Source organism: Plectropomus leopardus, chromosome 19 (genome assembly GCF_008729295.1).
Source record: "Plectropomus leopardus isolate mb chromosome 19, YSFRI_Pleo_2.0, whole genome shotgun sequence".
NCBI lineage: Eukaryota > Metazoa > Chordata > Actinopteri > Perciformes > Serranidae > Plectropomus > Plectropomus leopardus.
Genome location: NC_056481.1, coordinates 22,679,416 through 22,705,004, shown reverse-complemented (window position 1 = coordinate 22,705,004; position 25,589 = coordinate 22,679,416). Strand labels below are relative to the sequence as shown.

Here is a 25,589-nt window from a genome sequence, read left to right as displayed (position 1 = left end):
AACTCAACAACAACAACAAAATAACTTCACTTAATTATCAAGAGCGAAAAATAAGAGGCACCAAAGTGTTTACAGATATAGATTTTCTTTATTTGAGTGTCTTTCCATCACTGTGTCCAGTTCTTGCAGCAGTAACGTGTGTGCGAGGAATGACTGACCGGGTCGAGATAAAAGTTTCTTTCGATTATGACCCCGTGGCCGGATCCAGCGATATTGAAGAACAAATCCACTTTGAGGTTTCACCATTTTTGTCTCTCACATACAAACTGTACATATATACTTTTACATACATCATCAACATGTGGAAAAAAATCCTATCAAACTGTGATACCCAGCTCAGACGGCATGCTGAATGCAAGTACTGATTCAGTACACGAACATACGGTACATATGCACGCGCACAACACACGTGCATACAAACAGGGACACACGCACTTTGTGTTTTTTTTTCTCCTCTTTACGCGCAATAACACATTTTATACAAACACACCTACGCTGAGCTTTTTTTGTCCCCTTTCTTGGGCACATACACGTGCACACACACACACACACACACACACACACACACACACACACACACACACCGAATTAGAGCAACATGCGGCCGACGGTTAACACTGTAGGATCGAGCTTCTGACCCCTTATACATACTCCTTTTGTTTCATTTCTTTTTTTGCCATTTACCTGAAACAGCATCACGACAACGTATCTTGAACATGGAGATTATGCCTCTGTAACGGCACAAAATTTGACAAATTCTAGTCAAACTAAACAGAAATAAAAATAAAAATTTAAATGTAGCCGCCATGGCAGCTATTTCATCAGCGCTATTTTGCTTTTGTGTGTACAAAAAACATGATTGACGACACAATGTAACACAGACGAACAGTGTGAGAGTTTAGGGAGAATGCAAAACCGTAAACAAACGATTTAATTACAGTATGTATAAAAATATAATATTCACTGTGTAATTTATTTCCCCCGTGACTGTTGGAAGCAGCATGAGACAGAAAATAACAGATCCTGTCCTCATTAAAGACAGTGTTTTCTAAAAGACTGACAACTACATGAGTAATGAATTAACTGTCTCTCTATATAATATACATAATACCATGTGTCAGGTGATTTTGTTTCCCCCAACTTTTTGCATTCTGAATACAAATGCATAATAAGACAACTTCCATCCTTGAAATATTTGGTCATTTGGAGGAGTGTGGGTGTGTTGGACAAGTGTGCTTGTGTCCAGGAAGTTGCCGGTTTAATTAATGAAGAAATTCTTCACTAAAGCAAAGCCTCGAATGCCTGCAGAAGGCGGCGACTCCACTCATTTGCACCCTCAGGTGTTACTAAATGCAGCTGTGTGAGTGTGAAACATGTTGAGGAACAGCATTTGTGATCAAGTAAACCTAAAGTAAGGTTTAGAAATAACTCTCTGCCCTTGTGTCTGTGTCCAAAAAGGAAAAAAATGTAGGGATACAACACTATTCCTGTGTTTAAAAATCAACCGCAGACTGATTCTGCAGTGATTTCTTTCTTACAGCAGCAGCTTTTTTTCTTCATTCCCTTGAATTCAAGTCTTCAAGACTTTTTAAGCATTATTCCTTCAGGGCCCATAAAAATCTCCCTTCCAAATATTTTTGCATTTTGTTTAGTTCTTTCTTTTATCCTGCACAGCAGCAGTTCTCTGTTAAATGTTGTACAGTGGAACTATATTAGTATGTAGTAAGGGTGGTTCCATGTTTGAGTGAGAGTTGAGTGAATCAGGTAGGTAGTTTGTTTCCATGCCTGTCTCATCACTCTGTTACCTTTTCCCATGCAACTAATCCTTGAGTCATCCCTCGTCTCCTCCTGCAGGCTGCGCTGATGGACGGAGCTACTCGTACTCCAGGAACTGTTTGTGGTAAAACAAAAGGTACCTGGGGGGATAAAAGCACCAGATTTCAGCATCACTTGAAGCTGTCACAGTGTGAAACAGCAAGAAGATAGAACCCCAAAGGCAAAATGTAGAAAACATATAACTAAATAAAGTTACATTATGAAGCAGCATGTGTTACAGAGTTAAAAACAACCTCATTGTGAATTTCTTCAAAACGGATGTGCTTACCTTTTATGTGTGTAGTTTTGAAGCCACCTGGTGGGTTAATAGCCCAACTGCATGTGCAGTGTGTAAATGTTCCTTCTTGTGCGCCAAATACTCCTGAGCTGGAGACCTGAACGCTTACAGTTGCCTAACACACTGAAAAAAAATTCTAAACTTTAAATTTTTTTTTCTAATTCAATGACTTTTCCACGACTGGAAAATGTGATTGTGAAATTCCACGACTTTTCCAGGTTTTCCATAACTGTGGGAACCCTGGCTGTTGATTTTTATGCCAGCTCCAGAATAAAGAGCAAGCCAAAGTGAGTACGAGTCCTATGTGGCCGTGCTATCCTTCCTGCACCATAGACAGAAGTGGACGGATCCACAATTGCTCTACAGATAAACACATAACGTGCTCACCCTTCACTGTCCAGGACGTCTTTGATGCTGGCCTTGGTGATGATGGCATCGTCACACTTGAACCACTGGTCCTTGTGCTGCCGGATGAAGGTGGTGTAATGGCCGCTCTCTAGTGTCCCCTGGTGGTTCACCACTGCAAATAGACTATACCTGAAACAGACAGGGAGAGAGGAAAGAAGTGGCTTAACCCTCCTGTTATGTTTCAAAGTTTAAAAAGACAGGAAAAATATTTTTAATGAAATTTGAATCCTCTTTGCAATATTTGGAACTTGGGTTAAGATACTGGTTTATTACAGATGTTTTCCTTACTTGTTGTCATTGTTGAAGGGGTCCACAGTCTGCTGGTACTGCCCATTCATCCTGCTTTCTTTGCTGAAACACAGCAGAGCAAACTTAGTCACAAGTGTTCTTGCAACAGTCTGCTTCCAGTCGCGTCATCCATCTTTGTATGAGTTCTATATCTGACACTGGTTTGCTGAGGTCATGTACTTCTCCCAAAACACAGGACTTCCTTCCATCTCATCTCATCTTGTTTTTGTGTAACTTACTTGGTATTATATTCTTTTTTTTTTTACCTCATTGCTTCCAGTCTTCATTTGGAGTTTGTTCTCACCTGGAGGCCATGAAGGGTGTCATGTCAAGCTCCAACGGGAAGGAGACGTACGTTGTGATCTTCCGCCGCAGTTTGGCTGAATGCTCAAACCTCTGCAAACAACAGACACACGTGTTGGAACACCACTCTGATTATAAATACTGCCTGAATTAGCAATCAAAGCAAACTCTTACTTTGAGGTGAAAACAGGCCACGATGGGCAGCTTCTTCATGGTCAGCTGCTTGGTGGACTCCTGGTAACTATGGCAACCGCTGCACTTGATCTTAGCGCTGCTGCCGAGGTGCTCTGGCCTGGTGAACCTAGACGGGAGAGGATGAGATTATGCGCCCACGTGTTTGTGTCTATGTGTGTGTGGTGTGTTATCGATGCTGCTGCTGCTGCTCCCTCAAGTCTCTGCTCCAGTGAGTTTGGGAAGAACAGGAATTAGTTTTCAGGGAACTGTGCATTTGTGTGTGTGTGTGTGTGTGTTTGTGAGTGTGTGTGTGTGTGTTACGTGCTGCTCTCTAAAGGGGTTTGGGGTGATTATTCTGGGGGCTGGTTTTTGATAGATTGTGTCTCTGAGTTTGTCAGTGAACACATACATTTATTTCTGTTTTGAAAGAAAATGCTGCACTGGATATTTCCATTTTGGAGCGGTATGGCAGAGACAAGCCTTAGAAATCTTAGAAAACTAAGAAAACACGAAGATAAGTGTCACCAAATCAGTATTTGACCAAATGTCTCCCCTTCTGTTTCTGAGTTATGACATTGAGTAATGGCTAGAGAATTTTTCATGCAGAACATTATGATGAGAATGAGACAGATATAAGGTCACAGTTACCTTGACCTTTGATCACAAAAATGTCATCAGTATATCCTTGAGTTCAAGTGGATGTTTGTGTCAAACTTTTAAAAATATCCCTCTAGGCATTTTTGAAATGTCATGTTCACAACAAGGAGACAGATGTTAAAAAACAGTGACACTGATGTTTGACCTATGACCACTAAAATCTCATCAGTCTGCAGTTAAGGCCAAGTGGGTGTCTTAGCCACATTTGAAGAAAGTCCCTTAAGGTATTTTTGAGATATTACAATTACAAGAATAGGATGGATGGACGGAACAAGGCTATTGCTGGCTTGGAAGCTTGCAAAGACCGATTTATCAAAATTTACAAAACAAATATTCTTCTAATTTCAGTTACCTGCGCAGACAGTCTGTGAGTGTCGTGGCTCCAGTGGTGTGACTCTCTCCATTAAGTGCTGATCCGTCTCCTCCAGGACTGAGGGGCCAGAATGGGGTGGAGGAACCCGGCAGGTCCAGGCTGATGTCCCAGAATGGGTCTATGGTCGTCGAAACACCACTAAAAGGAAGACAGAGAGGAACAGTCTGTATGAGTAGACGAAAATGGCGCAGCCATCTAATGCAGGTTTGCTGCTATGTGTTGATTGTTACATCTTCTGGTCTGTTACCCAATTCACAGGAGACACACTCACTACACTTTGTAGTTTTCCTTTATTCAGGCAGACATATAAATAAGAGGGAGACAAAAGAGGGAGACATCACGGAGGTATCAACTGCTTGGCACCGTAGCTCAGACTCCTGCACTCCTAATGTTGGCAGCTTTGCTTGTTCATCTGAGCAACGAACATAATTATAGCGAGAATCATTCAGAGAAGCACACTGCAGCTTAGTGCTGGCAGTTAGGGATATCAAACTAATGGTATTGGCTGATAGAATTCGTGACCTGAGAGAATTTGGGTGGTGACCACATTTTCTAAAAAACTCCCTGCATTACCATTGATCATTTCTTTAAACTGCCAGTCTTGTGCATCTTGTGTCTTTTAACACCATGTTTTGTATTATCTTCAGCACTTTATTCTTATTCTTGCATGAAATTGTACGATGGGGAGGTGAACATGGGACCACTGTTCTTTTCCACTAGACCACAACATTCTGTACCCTGTATAGGCTTTCTGCATTTTGTCTTGTATCTGTTTTTCTGCAAAAACCAATTGCCCTTCAGGGACAAAGAACGTTGAAAGAATAAGTCTTACACTTGTATAGTTGCCACTTTATTACACAATCTAACAAAAAAAGAAGAAAAAAAAAGAAACATTGCCAAGCCATCCACGTTCTTGTCTTTCCAACAGCATGAACAAATCATCCATTGTTTGGTCTGCTCATACATTGTAATCCACTGTATAGTTATTAAGCCAAGACAATGAAGCATAATTACAATTATTTCTGAATTCTGCTGCATTAAAAGCTCTGCAGCACTCCCATATTACCAATTTCCCGACTTCACTACACTGGATTCCTGGATTGAATTTAAAATCCCTCCAATTTTGAGAGGAAACAATCTGGCTCCACCACACAGTTTATTCGTACGGGTCTTTTAAGCCTCAAAATAAAAAGGTGTCCTGGATCTGCCCTGCACAGAGCTCAAGACTAACTAAATTACTAACTGAGTTTCTGTTGTCCTGGCTCTCAGGTAATAGGACAGACTCCCTCTGTGGGCACATCAGCAAACACTGCAAAGTGTTTTAAATCCCTTCTAAAGATTAATTTATAGGCTCAGTCACCATTGTATAACCTCATTCTGCAATACATAGTGACTTAACATTTATTTAACTAAAATCTTTGATATTATTACTTAAAACATTTATTCATTCATTTTCATTGTTGTTTCTGCTACTGGGAAGCACTTGGTAAGCCTCAAATCTATATAAAATAAATAAGACATATTTCTGACAACACAGGAACTTTTTATGGACCTATGACCACAAACTAGCTAGCTAGACTGTATCTGACTCTGTTAGAAAGAAGACATGCTTTGTGACCATTGCTGATCTATTGATGTATTTTTATTTTATTATTTTGTCATTTTATTTGATGTATTTACTTATTTTTAATAAATAACTTTCATGTCCTTAAAATTATTTTGTCTAATTATACTCCCTTTTTTCTGTATTATCTTTAAAATGTTTGTCAGTTGTTAAAAGTAATAATAAAGCCATAAATTAAATTTAGACATGTAGAGGACAAACCTGTTTAGAATCACAATCTCGAGTACTTTCCTGTGTCTTAATTCACTGAGGGAACTGGATAGAAATCAGAACACGCCTATTAGTTTGTTAAAGACTGCAAAGCAAGAGACAAGTCTTGTTTTAGGAACTCCTTACAAGGAATGGCGTTGGCCCCCAACATGACAATAATAACATAGAAAGTTACGACATCCAGTACTTTCAGAAAATAGCAGGCTTCCCAAATGCCAAATGAGCAGCTTGAGAGTGTATGGTAGACATTCAGGCGCTTTATCATTAGCACGCTTGTTGTGACACAAAGACAGAGCTGAAAGCCGTGTGAGCAAGGACAGTATTGGACAGATGTACAAGCTGACCTGGTGGTGGAGAAAAGCAGAGTTCATCAACTCACTCCACAGTCACCACAAAAGGTAGAACCTTATTTAATTTCATGGCGCAGAAATACGGGAGCTTCAGTTGGATTTAGCCTGTGAATACTGACCATATGAGCTAGACTGACTGGCTCAACACATTTTGTCCAAAACTGGTGACTAGTGTAGTGACAATTGCTTTGTGCTTTATAGAATACCTGCTGTCCATTTCCCTTGGTCAAAAGCAAAAGAATTCAAAGCGCATAAATCATAAATCAGCGAAGGCCTTGTGGCAGCAGGAGATCTTTAGAAACCTAGTCCAGGAGCAAACTTTCCTCAGATATGAACAAACACAGAGTGTCGAAATTTGTGGTTCACTTGATTGCTATAAAGCTTTCCACGAGCCTGTCGTTGTCCTTAGCTGTAATAAAAGACAATTATTTCGCACTATGCTTGAAAACTCTTTTGATAATTTTTGAATGGTTTACCATTTATTTCTCCAAAAGATCCCATTGTAGACGCAAAGCGAAAGCACAGCACTTCTTGTAGAGCTGTAACAGTTTCTGTGTTTGTACTGAACTGTACGGTTGTCACGGTTCGGTACACTCAGAATACGTGGTATGTGTATTCATGTGCATGAACCAAATTTCATAATTGCGAGTTCCACCCAGTAACGTTTAGCTGTATGCATGTGCTTAGGTTAGCACAACAAACTGATAAGCATGCGGGTCAGTCACACTTTGTTGAGCACAAAAAAAAGAACTGGAAAACTTGCCCTTCAGATTACCCAGTCAACAGCAATGGAGAGAAAGTTGTGTATACATGACGAGGATGGTGTTCACTGTTGCTCCATAATTGCTCCTAAGTCTCAAGTCCCAAATCAAGGTCCAAGTCCTAAACTTTAAGTATCAGGTCCTAAACAAGTCATATTGCGCTCTTCATCAAATGTAGTGCAATTTTTGTTGCCTCTCAGTCTGTAATTTTTTAACTGCTCATTTTGCATCATGCTATTTGGTTTTTTTTGGGGGGTGACCAACACGGTTTTATGTACATGAAAAAAAATTAAAGGGCTATTACTTTTCCAGGCAATGTTCTAAAAAGGTCGAGTCTCGTCCCCAATCTTTGGCCTGGAACACAAAAAAAACCCACAAAACAACTACTGAAGCACCTGGCATTTACACTGCCATATAGCTAAGGTGGAACTAATACTAACGCTCCTCCTAATACACAAGTGGTGTAGTATTTATATATGTATGCTATTTTTAATTTCATGGCAAAACAGATACTTTCCATTTGTTTGGCTTGTTGTATTTTGTTTCTTCAGTGTTTGCACAGTGTAACATGGCATTATTTGTAATATTTGTTTTAAAGGGTTTTTTGTTTTTTAATGAAAATAATTTACCAAAATTGCCAGTGGGAAAAATGTTACATCAGTTCCCAGCAGGAGGACTGTTTCTGTCTTTGACACTTTGACAGAGTGCTGTTCTTATGCATTTGTCTTTTTTCTGCTGTATCAAACTTGCACCAAGATGCAACTGCAACCAAGCTACGTTAGACCCAGCTTCTTGTAGATGGTTTGAATAATAACTTTTTTCACTACATGAAAAGGAAAATTCATAGAGAAACTTTAAGAGGGAGTGCTCTAAAAAAATACTATAAAATGCTGTAAAATCATTTAGACCTGGTTTACCTAAAAAGGGTTCCTACAAGCTTATGGGTTTATTTTTGTATAATTATGATAGCTGTTATTTACTTACTGTCTTTTCTTTTTACATACTGTCCTTGTGTTCTTGCACTAAAAATTATTAATCCTACTGTTTTCCTTTTGTAAAAAGACTGCTATTAATAAAATGTTTAAAAAGAAGCATCTCAGAGCATAAAGCTCAAGCACTTTCTTTGACCACCAGGTGGAACTACAGGTCAACTTTCCAGACTGTGTGCCATGACAAGGTTTTACTGTTGCTGCAGTGTGGCAGTTCAGCTTGTGTGATTGATGGTACACTGTGTGAATAACTGAGGAGGCGGGAGGTCACCTCAGGGCACGTAATTAGAGATTGAAGTGTGTCATTTTTGAGCAGCTGTTTGATCAAGACAGTACAAGTCGGGTACACTGTGAAACGACGTGACTGTACTACAACACAATGCCGCAGTGTACAAGGCCACGAGTTTGTTTTTATTGAGCTTTAATCTCTTTATTCAGTCTCTAGTGAGGCCTGAAAGATTTCTGGTGGTTTTTCTTTGGAAGAACATCACACACGAGCGCACTTACTGGCAGACTTGGCAGGTGACGTCAGACTGCAGGCCCCCTGTGAAGATTTGGTCGATGATGCAGTTACAGTGGTTGGGGTTGTTGGCTTTCTTCCCGTTGTCGTCTGTGTGGATAAAAGACACACAGAGTCACTAAAAGCAGTGCTGTGTAACTTCGCAGCCCACCCTCTCTGCTTCTAAACTGCACAGAGAGATGCAGAGATCCAAGAGCACTGTGGCTCTCCATCTCTCTGTCAGTCAGTCAGTCAGTGCATCTCTCTTTTCGCTTTTCATCCTCTCAGCTCAGCTCATCCAACTAGGTCTCCTGCTGTTGCACCTCCACTCAGCTCTCTATCAGTCCTCCTCGCCTCATTCACATTTCTCATTTTTGGTGTTCTGTTGGTCTCCTCTAAGTGTTTCTGACCTTTGCAGTGTCTGTGCAGGACGTCCAGCGCTGCAATGAGGAACTCGTGAGCATCCTGCTGTTCGTAGCCGGCCAGGTGACGGGCGTGGGTCCACACCAGGTGAAGAAGACGGAAGGGGATGTGTGGTGACCGATGGCCTGAGTAGAACTGGAGGAAGGTGTGTATTAGACAAAAAAAAGATTCCTTTCTATGCCTTTTAAGGCCCAAACGCACCACAATGACGAGAACAAAGGCCAACTGTTTGGTCACCTCATGTCACCTGTGTCCCGCTTGAACACACCATTAAGACTACAGCTAATACGCGTGTATGTTCACCACCAAAAAGGGAAACCAGAAGGCCGACAGGATGGAATAAAGATGCTAGTTTGCAAATTACCAACACAGCACGATGTTAAAAGAGCAAAACATATTTATCGACCAATAACACAAAAAATTACATACAGTTTCTGCTTAAGAGCTCTATCCGTTTGGTCGTTAGTTTACTTACCCTACTTCTGGTTATGAATTTAATTCACAGATGGACAGTGCCAGGTGCGATGGCAATTCAACATGCTGAATCAGCTAAAAAAAAGCCAGCAAGAGCTGACAAGTGCCAACGGTGCAGGACACCTTTTGCATCGCAAAATAACACAAGACACTCACCAAATCTTAATGAAAATAAGACAGAGGTTGTCATGTTTGGACCACCCGCCCAGCAGGATAACTCTGCTGGATTTCTTGGCCCTTTAGCATAGTATTAGTTGACATTAAAAAAAAAATCTTGGTGAAATTTTCACCAGTTCTTTAATGTTTGTGTGGTGTGTCCAGGCCTTAAAAACAAAAAAAAAGGAGACAGATACCTCCTGGAAGAGTTGCGACATCTCACACACCAAACAGGAGTTGCTCTGCATCTCGCATTTATGTCGGTCGGACAGGAAGAAGTCGCGCAACAGCGGTGTGTGCGTCAGCGCCTGGACGATGCAGTTCATGAAGCATGTGTTGCCCAGGTTTATAAGACCCCGCAGGCCTGAGGGTGAGACAAAGAAAGAGAAAAATTAGGAGAGAAAGAGGAGACAAAGAGAATGGATGGGTGGAGATGTGAGGGAGGAGTACCAAAAAGGGAGAGAAAGCTGGAGAGAGAGAGATAATTTTTCTTGGCTGCTGCAGTAGGGCATCTAAGCTGCAGTGCTGTTAACGGCAGACAACTAAGACACACACACACTTCACAGTATAAGCGTGATGTCCCTGAGGCAACGTTGGACTGCACGCAGGGAAACCCTTGTCAGATTACAACAGACCAAACCACACACAGACGAGAGGAGAGGGAGGGGGAGAGAGGCAGGAGAGACGGTGGAAGGGAAGGAGGAAAGAGGACAGACAGCAGAGGAAGGAGAGGAAGGATGGAGGTAGTGTTCTCACAGATGAGCAGCCAGGCCTGTAATTTCCCTCACCTAAGACAGTGCCAGGGATGTTAATGGTGCTGGAGCACAGCGCTGCAGGCTGCTACAAGGTGTTAAACGTATGCCAACTCTCCTCACTCACACATGCCGCCAAACCCCAACACTGCTTCATTCTAATATTCCCTGCTGCTTCTCATATACGCTGCTGCTTTGCTCTTAGATTGGCCTGACTGACCAGCTGTCACATACACGTGTAGGTCATCATTTTGAATGTCAGTTTGAGCTAGGGATGCACAATATTGGAAATTTTGATGAAATAAAATATGTCGATATAAAAACAACCCATTTGATACTGATATGTATATATCCACTTTCATCCCCACATTATTTTTGTTTTCATTAAGTCTCTTCTGTAGTGAAATTAACATCATATCGTGCATGCTCTTATTGTGATGGCCCACTAGCACATGGATTTGTAAAATACAATGCTTTTAAGCATGTGCAATATTCATTCATTGTGCAAAATGAGAAAAATAATTAGACTCAGGGTTGATGTTTTGTACATGTTCACTTCGTCAAAAAATACATTTAAACAAATCGGTTTGTGATGTCTGCAGATATCAACATGTTGGCCAATTCCAATATTACATTTTAAAGCCAATATCTGCTGATACTGATGACATACCGATGTTATCGTGCATCCCTTGTTTGAGCTGCAACAACTGATCAATTATTCTACTATTAAATTAATATCTGATGTGCGATTAATATTTTTGTGCAGTTTTTTCAACAAAAAAAAAGAAGTCAAAATTCTCTGATTCCAGCTTCTTAAATTTGAATAGTTTCTGGTTAATTTACTCTTCCATCACAGTAAATGCAATATTATGGGGTTGTGAACAAAATGAGACATTTTAGGATGCATTGGGCTTCAGTAGACACTGATTGACATTTTTCACCACTTTCTAACAAAAAAACGTATTAAATAATTGAAAAATCAATCAACAGATTAATCAACAATGAAAATTATTTTTAGTTTAGCCCTAATGCCACTGTTGACTATTACCTAACTATTAGGTGGAAGCAGGGTTGCAACAATAACACTTAATCCTTCATTAAGTAGAGGTGGGAATCACAAGAGGTCCCACATATAATATTGACATGATACTTAAGTCATGACACAATATTATAGTGATTTTAAACGTGTTACGCTGAGTATTGCAATAACCCTTTTTTAACCGCATATTATGTACTGAGACAAAAACTCTGTCAACCTCTATTTCATTCAATTAGATAAAGTTTTAAGTCTGTTCATCTCACAGCAAATCATTTTTATTGCAGCAAATTGTTTCTAGTTGACTGAAAATGCAATTTATGGTATTGTACTAATATTTTACATTGATACTAATTTTTACCCATTTTATAAAATCTTGTCAGAATATCATGTAAAATGTCAATCACAAGTTCCCAGAGCTCATCATGACTTCATTAATTTCTTAGTTTAAACCTAAAATATTCGCTTACAATGACACCAACAAAGAGACAACCAGTTAATCTTGAATTTCTGAAGCTTAAAACAATTAATGTTTATATTTCTTTATTTTTTTTTAATTTTAAATAATGACTTTAATTATTTTACATTTATCAAAAAATAACACAAAGAAAACCCATGGCAGTAGACTGCTTAGCTTCCCTGTCAGACTCCAGCCCTCTTCTTAACCGGGTGTGCACCGACTGGCATCTATTGAATGTAATACGCTGTGTATGGAAGTACCCCATACAATGCCACTTCAAATAAAATGAATTATCCCTTGAGGGGAAATGCCCTCTGGGAGGAGACAACTCTGTTGGAAGAGTTTAAGAGAATACATTTCATGAGGGTGTTTGATTCTGGTAATAAGTTTATTTTTGGCTTAAAGTTTTTGGATGACACATTTCAAAATTCCCCTTTTAATAGAAGTGTTTAGAATTAAACTTTGCATATATGTTGATGATAGTGGTGTTAAGGCTGCTTCCTCTTTCTGCATTTACATTTTTTCCTCCCTCTGAGATCTCCATTGTGTCCCATTTGACAACGAACACAACAAACAGCAACACAGCCATCCTCTCCCACACTGGTGTGGGGCATTAGAGACTAACAGATACTAACCAATAGTACAGTTGGAGGTGATTCTCCTCCTCTTGGGGTTGTGGCGGAGCAGCTCCAGCTCCCTCTTAGTGGGCTCCCATGTTGAATATTTCTCCCCTATGCCTGGAAACAAACACACACACACGCACACCCAAGCACACGCGCACACACACACACACACACACACATACAGCATCCTTCACTGTAACCCTTGGATCAAGAGCTGTAAGCCTCAAGTGAGACATCACGCAATTTTGACATGGTGTGTATGCAACACTGTACTATGCATGTTGTCATACCTTGCATTTTCCAGGCTTTCCTCTGTTCCTCTTTGGCAATCTGTTCCATGTCTTTGTCATAAATGTAGTCTTGGCACATAAAACAGTAAATTCCTCCATACAGCAGGTCAATTGCTGCGAAGACAGACAAAATAAGAGAAAGACAGAGAAGACAAATAATGCATGAGAAAACCGTTTTAGTCAAACACAAGGGAGACGCTCGGTTTATCTTTGTCAGAGGTTGAGAAAGGTCTGTGCATCGCTCCAAGCTATGTGAACTGCTAACTGCTTCCTCTCTCAGGCTTTTTCACTATTCGAGCCACGTTGCCATGGTGCTGCAATGCCAGGTAGCCTGGGCTTATCTGCTGACATATCAGCTATCTGTTAACACCATCCAGGAACGACTGAGATATACCCCGAGAGACGGAGAGAGCAATGAGGAGTCAAAAAGTGAGGAGGAAGAAGGAGGAAGGCGCCTATCTAATTGTGCTCCATTTCACACTCACTTATATGCTCAAACACAGATCAAAATTCCCCTCTCCTCACCTGCTCCATAACCCGCAGCTACCTGTTTGCTGTTGCCATGACAACATGCCCGTCAGCTTTTCCCGGCTGTCACCTCTGCAGGTAAGGAAAGAAACTAGAATGACTGCCTTGTGGTTCTAGTCTGTGCAAACCACTAAGTTGCACTTATAGTTTACATCCATGTCTGTCCAGACTCAAATGTAGCCATGTCAGAAGACGATGCTTCAGATATGGATGTTGCTGCAAAGAAGCTACATATTCTAAAACAAAGGCTTCACACACGTCTTTAGCTCGGCAGCTAAGAACATCTAAGCAATCAGCACAGTTTCAAGATGGACACCCAAGATTTATTTCACCAGTTCCGTTTTCAACCAAATGTTTCCCCTTCTGTTCCTGAAATATGGCGTTGAGTAATGCCCAGAAAAGTGTTTGTGTCGAACACAATGATGTTACAGTGAAGGTGAACTTTGACCTTTTGGATATAAAATGTCAGCACATTATCATTTTATCTTATTAGACATTTTTGTGAAATTTTGACATAATTATCATATAAATTCTTAAGTTTTGGCCAAAAACATATTTTGTGAGGTCATATTGACCTTTGACCTTGCTCATCCTTGAGTTCAAGTGGACGTTTGTGCCAATTAAAAAACAAAAAAAAAGAGGAGATATTGATATATATCGCATTCATAAGAATGAGACAGATGAGGTGACAGTGACTTTGACCTTTGACTTATGAACACAAAATCTAAATACTCCATCATTTAGTCCAAGTGGACTTTTTTGTCAAATTTGAAGAAATTCCTTCAAGGCTGTCTTGAGATATTGCAATCACAAGAAAAAGACAAATAAGGTCAGAGTGACCTTGACCTTTGATTTATAACCACTGAAATCTAATCAGTATATCACTGGGTCCAAGTGGACATTTGGAGAAAATTTGAAGGAATTCCCTTATGGCACTCTTGGGATATCGCATACACAAGAATGGGACGGACAGATAAACGGATGAACAACTAAAACCATAATGCATCCGGCCATGGCTATCACCTGCGAATAAGCATTAAAGGAAGAAGGACTAAAGAAAGGAAGGAAGTACACTAAAGTGCAGAATTTCACACAGATAGGAGAAGGTAAAAAAGACAACAAGAAAGACAGTATAAATGCAATTAGATGAAATCCTTTTACAATTCTGAATATTGAAAGGGTCATCAGGTAGCCATGGGAACAAGAGGAGGGCAAAAGAGACGAGGAAAGAGACAGAGATGGGCTCAATACAAGGCTGCAAACAGAATTCACCAAATAGCTGTGAGTGGAAAATGCATAAAACGGTTAGATGAAAGAGATGGAACGGCAAGAAAGAAAGGAGGAGGAGAAGCAGGAAGGAGGAGGAGGAGGAGGAGGGGCCCTGGTTTAATGGAGGCTAATTCCACAGGGTTTGTTAAAGACGACTTAATTACCTCCTCACCAGTCTGCTGAGATCTGTCCCTTTTTTTTTCTTTTTTTAAAAATCTTTTCTCTCCCTCTGTATTTCTCACTCCATTGCTGCAGCATTCAGCAGCTAACCTAATTAAACTCACAATTACACTCCGTGGGACACACACGCACCAGAGGGGGTCTTCCTGAGCTGAGCGATAACGCCGAGCAAAGGATGGTGCACAAAAACAAAAATCGGCAGATTCTCAACATCTGCCAAACCCCAGCCTTTTGTCATGGACACCCTGAGTGTGTTTGCTGCAGCAGCTCCAAACACTGCAGTGTAACGTACTTCACTCGCAGCTCAAACAGCCTAATTCTATTATGTGGAGAATGAAAAAAAGAGTGCTGCTGGGTGTGGAGCTGGTATCGTAGCATTTATTCTAACAGGATGATGCCTGGCTTGAAGATTAAATGCTGTTTACAGTATCTTTTGAATGTAGTCTGAGCTTTTTTTTCTCCATTCACTGTTCTTATAAACAATAAAAGGCTGTAAAAATGTCTGCACAAACGTTGGTACACTCCACCTCTATGCAGCTTAGAGCTCAAAAACAATGCCCATGTTCCAAAGCTATGAACTGTGCTGTGCATTTTCACCTTGCCACATTTCTTATCATGTTGCTTTATAGCAGGGCACATGGCTGCCACCTACTGCATGAATGCACAGCATTAACCCTCTGACTGAAAATCTCTGGGAATTTCTCAATGTAATTTAAAGCCTTGAGATCCTGCAGCTTGCTTGCCTGCAGCTGCTGCAGAATACTGCAGTGAAACTTTTAACTGGTACCAGAGGGAGAGACAGCCTTACACTGGTATTAGCATCCCTGCACTGGCTAACTGTCAAATACAGGATTGAATTCAAGGTACTTTAAGGGGCTGGCACCCCCTGTGCATTTTTTAGAGCTCAACTGCCCCTCCAACTCTAGGCCTCTTAGATCTTCAGAATAGGGCCGTATTGATACTGTATTGATATCGTGATACGAGACTAGAAATCATCTTAGATTGTTGATATTGTAATATCATAAGTGTTGCAGTTTCCTGGTTTTAAATGCTGCATTACAGTAAACATAGTGTTTCCCACAGAATAAATGAATACTCCCTGTATGTACAAAAATAGATACACCCATTTCAAATGTTGTAAATAGAGATGCACAATAATATCAGTACATTAGTATTATTAAGCAAGTGAACATGTACAAAATGAACACCACTTTTAGGATTTTTAAAGCCTAAATGCAATCGCCTGAAGAAAAAGGTTTTGTTAAGCTACAAAAAACTACACTGCAGTCGCATCACCACTGCTACAATGCTGTAAAGCTGTGTTTGGCGCAGCTCAATGTGATGATGTTCTGCAGTCTCATTTAACCACTTGTTAAGCCTCCTGCAGACTGAGATTCTTCCAGTCTCTATTAGCATTTAGCATCCACTAGCAGAATTGCACTAATCAGTGTGTCATTTCATGCTGCATTTCTGAAAAACCTCTCTCACTGTGCAACGTAGGACCACTGTTTAAAAGCCACGACCAAAGATGGAAAGAATATCGCCATGTTTCTGTCACGATGGCTATCTTCCTTCTGAGACCATTGCACAGTATGTAGCGGGCTTTAGCAACTGCTTTTTTTTTTTTAAGGATAAGAGCTTCAGAGTTTATGTGTGAGGTATTCACTGATGTATTTTATGTTGTAGAACAAAATGTGAAAGTATCTGAAGCTTGTGTTAACCACAGATGCTATTTACAACTTCTACCCAAAAACTCATTAAAAAAAACCATTGACTTTGAGACAAGGGAACAATGAGTGCTGAAATGCTAATTCATTTCTGGGTTTTAGGATTCATTACTAGGTTTCTCTATTAAAATTAGTTTGTCTGTACCATTTCTACTAGTGGAACGCAGCTCATTGGATTACATCAGTCTGATTATTTTGCATATATTTCCAATTAATGACATACAGAGGGCTGAAAAATTTGAGAAGAAAAAGAAAAATAACAAATGCAGATGATTCCACTGAATGGTTTGATGAGTATTAGACCCTCTCAACACATATGGGAGATGTGGAGCCACATTTTCAAAAACGGCACGCTCCATCATCAAAACATCGAATGAGTGAATATTTTCGCTCCAGTAGAGTTGCAGAGACTCTAAGAATCTGTGTCAAGGAGCATCAAAGCTGCTCGGGAGGCTCGAGGCAGACAAAAACCTGACTGAGACGCTTGTGTTATCACTTCACTTGTCACCCATCAGTATATCAGTATCACCCGTTCAGTGCACAAAGTACAACAGACAGCAGTTTACAGGTGAACACCTTATCCAGACTGCTTCACATTCTGCCTAAGACGTGCGCACGTTAAGCAGTTGTTTAACTGGGTGGGATTGGATAATACTCAGCAGCAGTAATTCAGTGATTTGTATGCATTTTTGATTATTACAGGCTGTGTGTTCCTATGGGAGTAGCGTGGATGGGGGGAGAAACAGCCAACTGTTCTTGGTGTTCAGCAAACACCCACCACTTTGTACAAAACGGGAACCATCCAGATTGGGTCTGTTTGATGCAAATATTTTATTCAGTGAACTGAAATACAACTTTTTCACAGAGGAGCGCTTGCCAACAAAAGCGACCTCCATTCGAGCTGTGGTGAGAAACACCGTCTCTGAAAATAAAAGCCTCCTTCTGTCCTTTTTTTAAGCAGGAATATTTCATCAGACCCAACGTGGATTATCACCGAAATCACTGATGTGCAATGTTTTACCTTCTCTGACCTGGAATAATAATCCTGTCAAAACAAGGCGGAGGAAAGTCTCTTTCGATGCTCTACCCCGTAATCACACACACCACTGCATGTTTTGAAGGGTTTTGGAAGAAAGAACAGAGACCCGGTGAAGCAGATTCTTAGACTGTGTGAATGTGCTCAATTTTAATCAGCAGCCAAGACAGACCGCAGTCCTAATTCATTAGTAAGTTCACTAATGCACGTGTTCACTGTAACGGGCTTCAGGAGGCCAAATACACAGGTGATATTCAAATCCCCCATGAGGCCGAGCCTTTTGGTCTGTGTTGCAATTCTGTTGCACCGGGTTGCGTAATCGTTCCACTCCCGATTATTTTGCTCGATTAAATGTATCACAAAGACCACAAGTGTGTCAAAACCAGGCCGGTGAACAAGTCCAACTTAAAGCTTAAATATAGACGCATAAATATACACACGCTAGGAAGCGCCAGCGCTTTATGCAATCACACCAGGCTGCATCTTCATTAGCCACTCAGCTGTATAATTAGCCCTTTTAGCAGCCTTTGTTCTGAGAGAAGAAGCATTACTGACTGTGTGTGGGCGTGTGTTTGTTTAAGAGGCAGGGACTGACTCATTTAAGCAAAGGGGGCTAATTGCAGGTCTAGATGCCTGGTGGTGTGACATGTGCATAGCAGAGCACTCAAAAACACCTGCTCCACTTGCACCTGTGGACACTGCAAGTGGCTTTGAGCAAGACTGAGAGTGTGTTTGTCGTACCTAGGTTATGCCTTTTGCTCTTGGCATGCTCGTGGATGTGTTTTTTGGCAAAGCAGGCGAAGAAGACGCAGTAGAGGCAGGAGTGGAGTCTGTTGAGGTGGGCGCCGCACATGTGGCAGATGCATGACTTGGCCTGGAAGAGAGGGTAGAGAGAAGGAAGCAGTTAGGGGAAGGCATGATCATAGAGAAGGGGGGTAACATTATCATAACTGTTGCAACAATAAACACGATATTCTAATGTGTCATGGAATAATTTGGTTTTACAACCACAGCAGGAAGATCTAACTGTGCATGGGTGTGACATGCGTGGGAAATTGCGGTAGATGCTGACGAAAAACTTGTGTCAATCTTCTAATTAGTGATGGGAAAAAATAAACCAGCCTTTCTTTTTGACGTCTGACCGCTGGTGAATCTCCGACTTTCTTGCTCTCTTACTCACCAGACGGGGTTCCGATAAGCCTCTAATTACACAAATTAAAAATGCGTATTAAGGCATAATATATGCCTTATTGAAACACTCCCATTTATCGCGGATAGTTTAAAGGCAGTTTTTCTGACTCTGGTGTGTTCATAAGCTAAGAAACTGACACCACATTTTGCAAAAAGCATCAAAACTCAAAAGGTTCAATATATCGATGTGTATCAACTTGAAGAAACCGATTGAGTAGAAAGATCGGTCACCAATCACTACTTTATATTGATGAATAATGAAATGTAAGTGTAATCATAGCAGAAAGCTAGCTTTGGCACAGCATGAGTCTAGGGACTGAGACAAAAAACTTTAAGCACAAAATAATTATTTCAGCCTCTTATACTGTCTATCCTTCAGATCATTCAGATCCTCTTGATGTTATGTAATATAACATCACCAAGCAACACTTAGATCAAGCGTGTGCAGGGTTTCCCACACATTCATTTATTTGTGGCAGCCCGCCATGATTAAAACATCTGCCGCCACAAACAGATTTTCTGTTTCTGGAGATGGAGCGTTCATTGGGGAGCACTAAAATATGAACACTGTTTAGTTAGTCATTGCACAACACAGAGCAGCCTCTAAACATACTGTAGAACAGGCAGTGTGAAGGGCACTGATGCTTCTCAGGTCTTCTACATGTCAGTGTACAAACTAAATTTTCTTATGAGACACATTAATGAGAAATCTTTTGTTTTTGATATTTCAAAATGTCAAATGTCTCTTGAATTACGACGTAATGAAATGTAATCATCGGGGTCAACCCAGACATGGTGATCTCATTTTTGGCTCCTACTACTATCGAAATAATGACTGCAACACAATCTAACAGGGACATTTTTTGTGTGTGTGTGAGTGTGAGAGAGAGAGAGAGAGAGAGAGAGAGAGAGAGAGAGAGAGAGAGAGAGAGAGAGAGAGAGAGAGAGAGAGAGAGAGAGAGAGAGAGAGAGAGAGAGAGAGAGAGAGAGGTATGTGTGGCTGTGCAGTTCATGAGACTTTGCTATTTAGTAGAACCTCAAAAAAACCCCACTCCATTAGTTTATTTTGTCTTGATTTTTTTTCAGCTAAAATAGCTTAAGCGGCCCATGGTGATCATTTAAGATTCATATAATTAATATGTATACGTAAATTGCAGTATATGATAATGATCGTCAATGATTCACACGTCCCTATATATTCTGTTTGATAGTCACGTTGGAAAGAGGAAGGAAGGGGAGTGGGGGCATGACTGTGGATGAAGGGGAGATGGCGGCGATATGTTCAAAAGCATGCAGATGAGGAAGCTGGCATGCCAATGAGCCAGCGTGAATATGAGGAGGTGAGAAGAAATGAGAAATGCCTGGAAAGACGAGAGGGAAAAAGGGAAAAGACAGGAGGAAGAAGAAAGGAGGTGGAGGAAGGTATGAGGGCAAAGACGAAAGACCAAGACCAAAGGAGAAAATCGAAGGGAGGATATTTGAAATTTAGATGCTATTTGCAAAAGGTTGATTTCAATGTCAAATTCTGTGTTTGATGTGTTCATACCAAGTGGTTTGCAAACTAAATTATTTCACTTCAAAGTCACCTCCAAAGAACAAAAACAAGCAGAGTGGGATAGTAAATAGAAAAAGAGAATGCAAATGGTTTGGAATAGGATTGTTGTGGACTGCAGTGGTAAAAACTGGGGTGTAGTATCCAAGCTCACCTGAACTGGCTGGTGCCAAAATAGATAACATACATATATAACATACATGCTACAAACCGCAACAGAAAAACCTTTCAAAAAAGTAACTGAGCAAGGCATTTCAGTGGCTGCTGTTCTGCTACATTGCCTCATCTCTGTGCCAACACATTTTATATATTGTAAGCTAATGTTGCATGAGAATATGCATTTAATGTCCTTGAAGGTGCCACATTAGCACCTGATGTGTCACTGCTACAATCTCTTGTCTATAAAAATGTCAGACAATAGTAAAAAAATGCCCATGATAATTTTACAGAGCCCAAGGTGACACCAACTGACTTGCTATGTAGGACCAGCTATCCAAAACCAATAGTTCAGAATAAGAAACAGCAAATCCCCACATGCAAGAAGCTGGATCAAGGGACTGTTTAGCTTTTTAACTAAATAAATAACTGAAAAATGATTATTCATCAATTATAGCAGCAATTTTTTTTTTGTCGATTGACAGAGGCTACAGATAAAATGACATTTAGGGTCTTATCTCACTGATTTTAAAAAGAGTAAGAGATGTATATAGAAGACTTTTTAGCACATTTATTTGATTTTTTTTTTTGTAGTCAAATAAGAAGTTTGATATCACTCTCATGTTTGTCTGTTCTATATGAGGCTACAGCCAGCACACAGTTAGCTTAGCTGACTTTAAAGACTGAAAACAGGGGGAAACAGCTAGCATGGCTCTGTCCAAAAGTAACAAAGTCATATTGTTTTTACCTGCAATGTGTTCAACCTTATCTATCGTACTTCACTAGTTCTAACCCTAACCCAGCGCCACTGCCTTTATCCTACCTGTGATGAACAAAGAGAAATGGATACAGCTGTAGGGGCAGGGCCCCAGTTATTAACCTAAAAGGTTCTACTAAAGGTGGGACTCACCAGAGGCCCTTAGATATGATATTGTCAAGATACTTTAGCTAAAATGCCATAATATTGAGATTTTAATTGTTTTTTGCAAAATACTGAGTATCGCAGTGACATTGCAGTTCATTACCTTATTTTTCCAACTGCAAGGAAAACTTTGTCAACATCTGTATAATCTATAAGGGTACATTTTTTGTCAGTTCTTCCTTCAATCATTTTTCTAACAGCAGAATTGTATTCAGTGGACTGAAGCGGCAACAGATATTATTCTCATAGGATACTAAAACTTGTCCCCTGGCTGCAACTTCATATTTTGCCAAAAGATATGAGTGACATCGATCTTCTCATCTAACTCTCAGCAAAACAGCAGATATACGTACTCTCAAAAATGTCGAACAACACTTTGAACCAGTGTCAAGTAATATTCAAGTCTTTGTTAACTAATACTTTTTTTAAATACCTCTATTGCTGATTATTTTAGCATATGCTTAGCATGCCAGCCTAAACATGACATAGATGCAAAATGGAAAACGAAGAAACGCCAAAAAACACAGATTCCTATTCCAGTCACACACACTCCGCCATGCATAAGTGCTAAGATAGCACATGAATTATGAAAAGGCATCAATATGCAACAATCTCTCCTTACTCATTCTCCCAACTGTCAGTGTAACAGCACACATGTGTATTTTTCTGCTCCCTGAGAGCATTGTATGCATGTAGGAATTTGTGTCTGCCTGTCTGTCAACATATCTTTACATCCTCTGCTGTCAGGCCTGCAAGGGTACACATGTGGAGTCATTCTGGACAAACAGTACTTCTGCTTTAGCACACTGGCCATGTACAAAGAAGCCAAACGCTAAGTGAGGCCTTGTCTTCCTAACACCCCGAGCTCTGTCCATGTCATATTTCTGCGAGCGCTGCAATGTCAGTGACGAGCCATCTGCCGACGGGATGTTATGTGAGAAGAGCAGTAGAGGGTAATGGGCTGGAAAGATCCTGGTTAGAAGTGTAAGTGCGGACATTATCACACTGTCAGCCAAATGCAACATCTGTCTCATCTATGGAAGGGGAAAGGCCTGCAACCAGAGGTGTCTGAATAGGTGAATTAAAGGATAATTCCATCCAAAAACAAAGGCATTATACCAAACTTCAACTTTAAGGAAATGGGAGGTGTTACAATTAAAAATATAAGTGATATGTGGCTTATATAAGAAAACTGAAATACAGGAATATGGTTAATAATCTCAAATGATCAGTGTGGACATGTTTGCAGAAATGGAATAGAATAAGATAATTATGTTTTCTTTAGTGTATAATCGATTGCAGGGCTGTCCCAAATACAAATTTTTTCGCCATAGTAGTTTCAGTGAGAAATATTTGTGATTAATCAAAGCTGAAGGGAGAGTAATTACGATACTTTTCCAGACGCTTTACGTTATTTTTTTTTAACATTTTGCTCAAAGCTTTGAAGTATCTGGATCGCCTGAAAAAAAGAACTGTTGTGTATTACCAAAGAATTCTAACTGGGAGAAATTTCAGCTGGTGGCAATCTGCAACCCTCACTGCTAGATACCAATAAATCCCCCGTAATCTTACATGGAGCACCTTTACGAATGTAATTGAAGTCTAGGCAGACATGCATTACATTATATTTATATGCAACTGCTTTTAGCGCAAGGAAACCAATAACACTGAGCCAATGTGCAATATCTGATTGACCTTCTGTCTTTTTGCCACCAGCTCTGAGGTTACGACCCATTGGACTGTTTTCACAATTCATTTTGTGTTGCTGAACTGAGAGGATGCAGCAGCGGTGGTGCAGGCTGACAGAAGACAGCCTCAACAAGACTTCGATGGAAAGTAGTGCTGAGGCTGGCACTAACCACAGATTTTGAATGTTGGGCTAATTCAAATGGTGGCTTCGTGCACACATGTACACGTACAGCTCTTCCTGTCTGATGATGTCTAATTATTAGTAAATGAAAAATGAAAATGAGAAATAATAATACATTCACCTGTGGCATAATTTAATGTAACAACATTGGGGACATTAGTATGCATTATCTGGCATCCATTCATTTTTCTGCGCTGCTTGAGAAATCTGTTTTATTGCAAAATGATCAAACCTAATGCAAGTGTCACTCAAATATGATTAGACATCTCTGCAATTCACACGCTAGCCAACGAAAGAGCCCTTCAATTGTCAAGGTGAATGAATGCTTAAAATTCAATCTGCGTCTGAAGGTCAGTCTGATGTAGACTGAGTGTTGATCAGCATCAACGGTGAGCATGAAGTGGAGATTTAACGGTGGGAATTCTTCAAAATGATGGGGGAAAACTGTCAAAACTTACTTTTGTTTTTTCTTGGGATCATAATGGAACATTTATCCTTCCCTTCTGTCCACTACAGTTAACCAGAGGAGATTGATAGTGGGAGCAGCTAGACTGAAATATCTGGGTATTTCTGAGATTGCTCGCATACAAAAACAAGCAACTAAGGGTAGACTGGAAAAAAGTCAATCACCCTTTTTAGTAAACTCTGAAGAGCTGTGAGGTCACAATCTTCGTAGACATTCAGTCTCAAGAGGAAGTCTCCCATTAAAAAACATAAGTGCATGAGAATCAGAATTGGTGGAAGGGTTTCCTCTCATCCCATCTGAGTGAAAAACTGAGCCACGATCAATAAAAATGCAGTGCCATGGGGAGGTAATGTGCAGGAGGGATGTGAGCCCCTCTGCCAGCCTTGTCTGCTCCTCTCTGGGTGGCAAAAAACAGACAATTATGGCAGGAGGAGACCCTGCAAATATTACACCAGTTATTTCATGGACTAACAGTGATCCCATGACAGATGACGAGGGACACTAGGTTTCCACTGAACACATTTGAGTGCAGAATGCATGTGGCATGAGCACACATATTGCAGATGGGAGTACAACACGCTAATATTGGGCACATCTGCTCTCACATGGGCTGATACATCCTAAGGCTTTACCACTTACTGATGATGACATGCAGTGCAAAGATAGCAATGATGCATGTGTCGTAATAGCTTGAAGTTCGCAGGATAACAGGTAGAGAATAGTTTTAATCAATTAATTCCTCATAAGCGAGAAAATACCACCATGTAAAGCTGGCCTGCGGTGTACTGGTGAAAGGAAGTGGAGCCACTGCAGGCGTAGTGCCAATGCAAACAGATCAGCTTTCTAATCTATTATGCGGTCCCTGGCTTTGATGTAGGAGAACGTTAGCGGAGGTAAACCGAGTGATATGCTAGTTTCTTCAGTTTTGCAGCTGTACTGAGGCTGCCAGGTGTTGAGGCTAGTAATTAGGCTAGCGCGAGCCTGAAAAGGAGCAAAAACTAGAGTTGTGCGCGTGGGTAGTATTTGAGTTGCAGTGTGTCGGATGTTTGTGTTATTCTGGAAGGGCGGGGAACTGTCCACGCACGCGACGCCAGCTCTCGATATCTCTCTCTCACACACACACTCTCTCTCTCACACACACACACACACACACACACGCACACACACACGGTCTGGCGTACGTTAGGGTCCCTTCTCAAAGCACTATCACTTGTTACCTTTCGTTTTCTGGTCTCGGCTGAACCGCTCCACACGAAACACTGATAAATAACCCTCAGGTTCTGCTTCCAGTTGTCCACTTTGAAGCCGTTGACATGGGGGCAGCCTGCGGGACTCATGGTAGTCACAGCATCCGGCTTTCACCGTCCTCTAGGCGACGAAACCTGTTCAAATCCCTCAACGCAGGACCCAGTCGAAACGGGGCTAGCTTGCCAGGTTCGTTATCCAGCGAATGCAGCGCTCTGGCTAACTGGACATGTCCTGGGTGCTGTAGCGGAGACAGGCGCAGTAGCAAACATTAAGAAGATATTTCCAATGTTCCTTTACTGGACATGAAATACTACTGAAACATTTAAGTCAAATTGTAAACGCGGTTTTTCACATTCGCTGAATTACATGTTAGCAAGCTAAAGTTGGTTAGCACTGGAATTTCAACAGTAGCTTACACGGTGTGTCGTCAAGACCCACCTCATTCATGTCGCCGGGCCAATCAGGAGGGAGTGATGCGTAT

General features: G+C 40.8%; 1 protein-coding gene across 1 annotated transcript; it reads right to left on the bottom strand.

The window, feature by feature from the left end:
- Positions 1–91: 91 nt before the first annotated feature.
- usp22 (ubiquitin specific peptidase 22) lies at positions 92–25,522 on the bottom strand. The gene is made up of 13 exons (XM_042508448.1): positions 25,078–25,522; positions 18,445–18,577; positions 12,964–13,077; positions 12,686–12,787; positions 10,000–10,166; positions 9,160–9,307; positions 8,758–8,860; positions 4,296–4,454; positions 3,287–3,413; positions 3,114–3,205; positions 2,810–2,872; positions 2,501–2,650; positions 92–1,916 (listed from the first exon to the last, which is right to left on the bottom strand). The coding sequence occupies exons 1-13, from the start codon at positions 25,195–25,197 to the stop codon at positions 1,874–1,876; spliced, it is 1,521 nt and encodes a 506-aa protein (XP_042364382.1). The 5' UTR covers positions 25,198–25,522; the 3' UTR covers positions 92–1,873.
- Between the last annotated feature and the right edge of the window lie 67 nt (positions 25,523–25,589).

Bases quoted from the DNA above. Each gene is read 5' to 3' on its own strand.
- usp22 (XM_042508448.1), bottom strand. From the start codon at position 25,197: ATGAGTCCCGCAGGCTGCCCCCATGTCAACGGCTTCAAAGTGGACAAC. The intron at 12,788-12,963 runs GTATGACAACAT...GTTTGTTTCCAG, and splicing joins GAAAGCCTGGAAAATGCAAG to GCATAGGGGAGAAATATTCA. The intron at 3,414-4,295 runs GTAACTGAAATT...TCTCCCGTCTAG, and splicing joins CTCACAGACTGTCTGCGCAG to GTTCACCAGGCCAGAGCACC.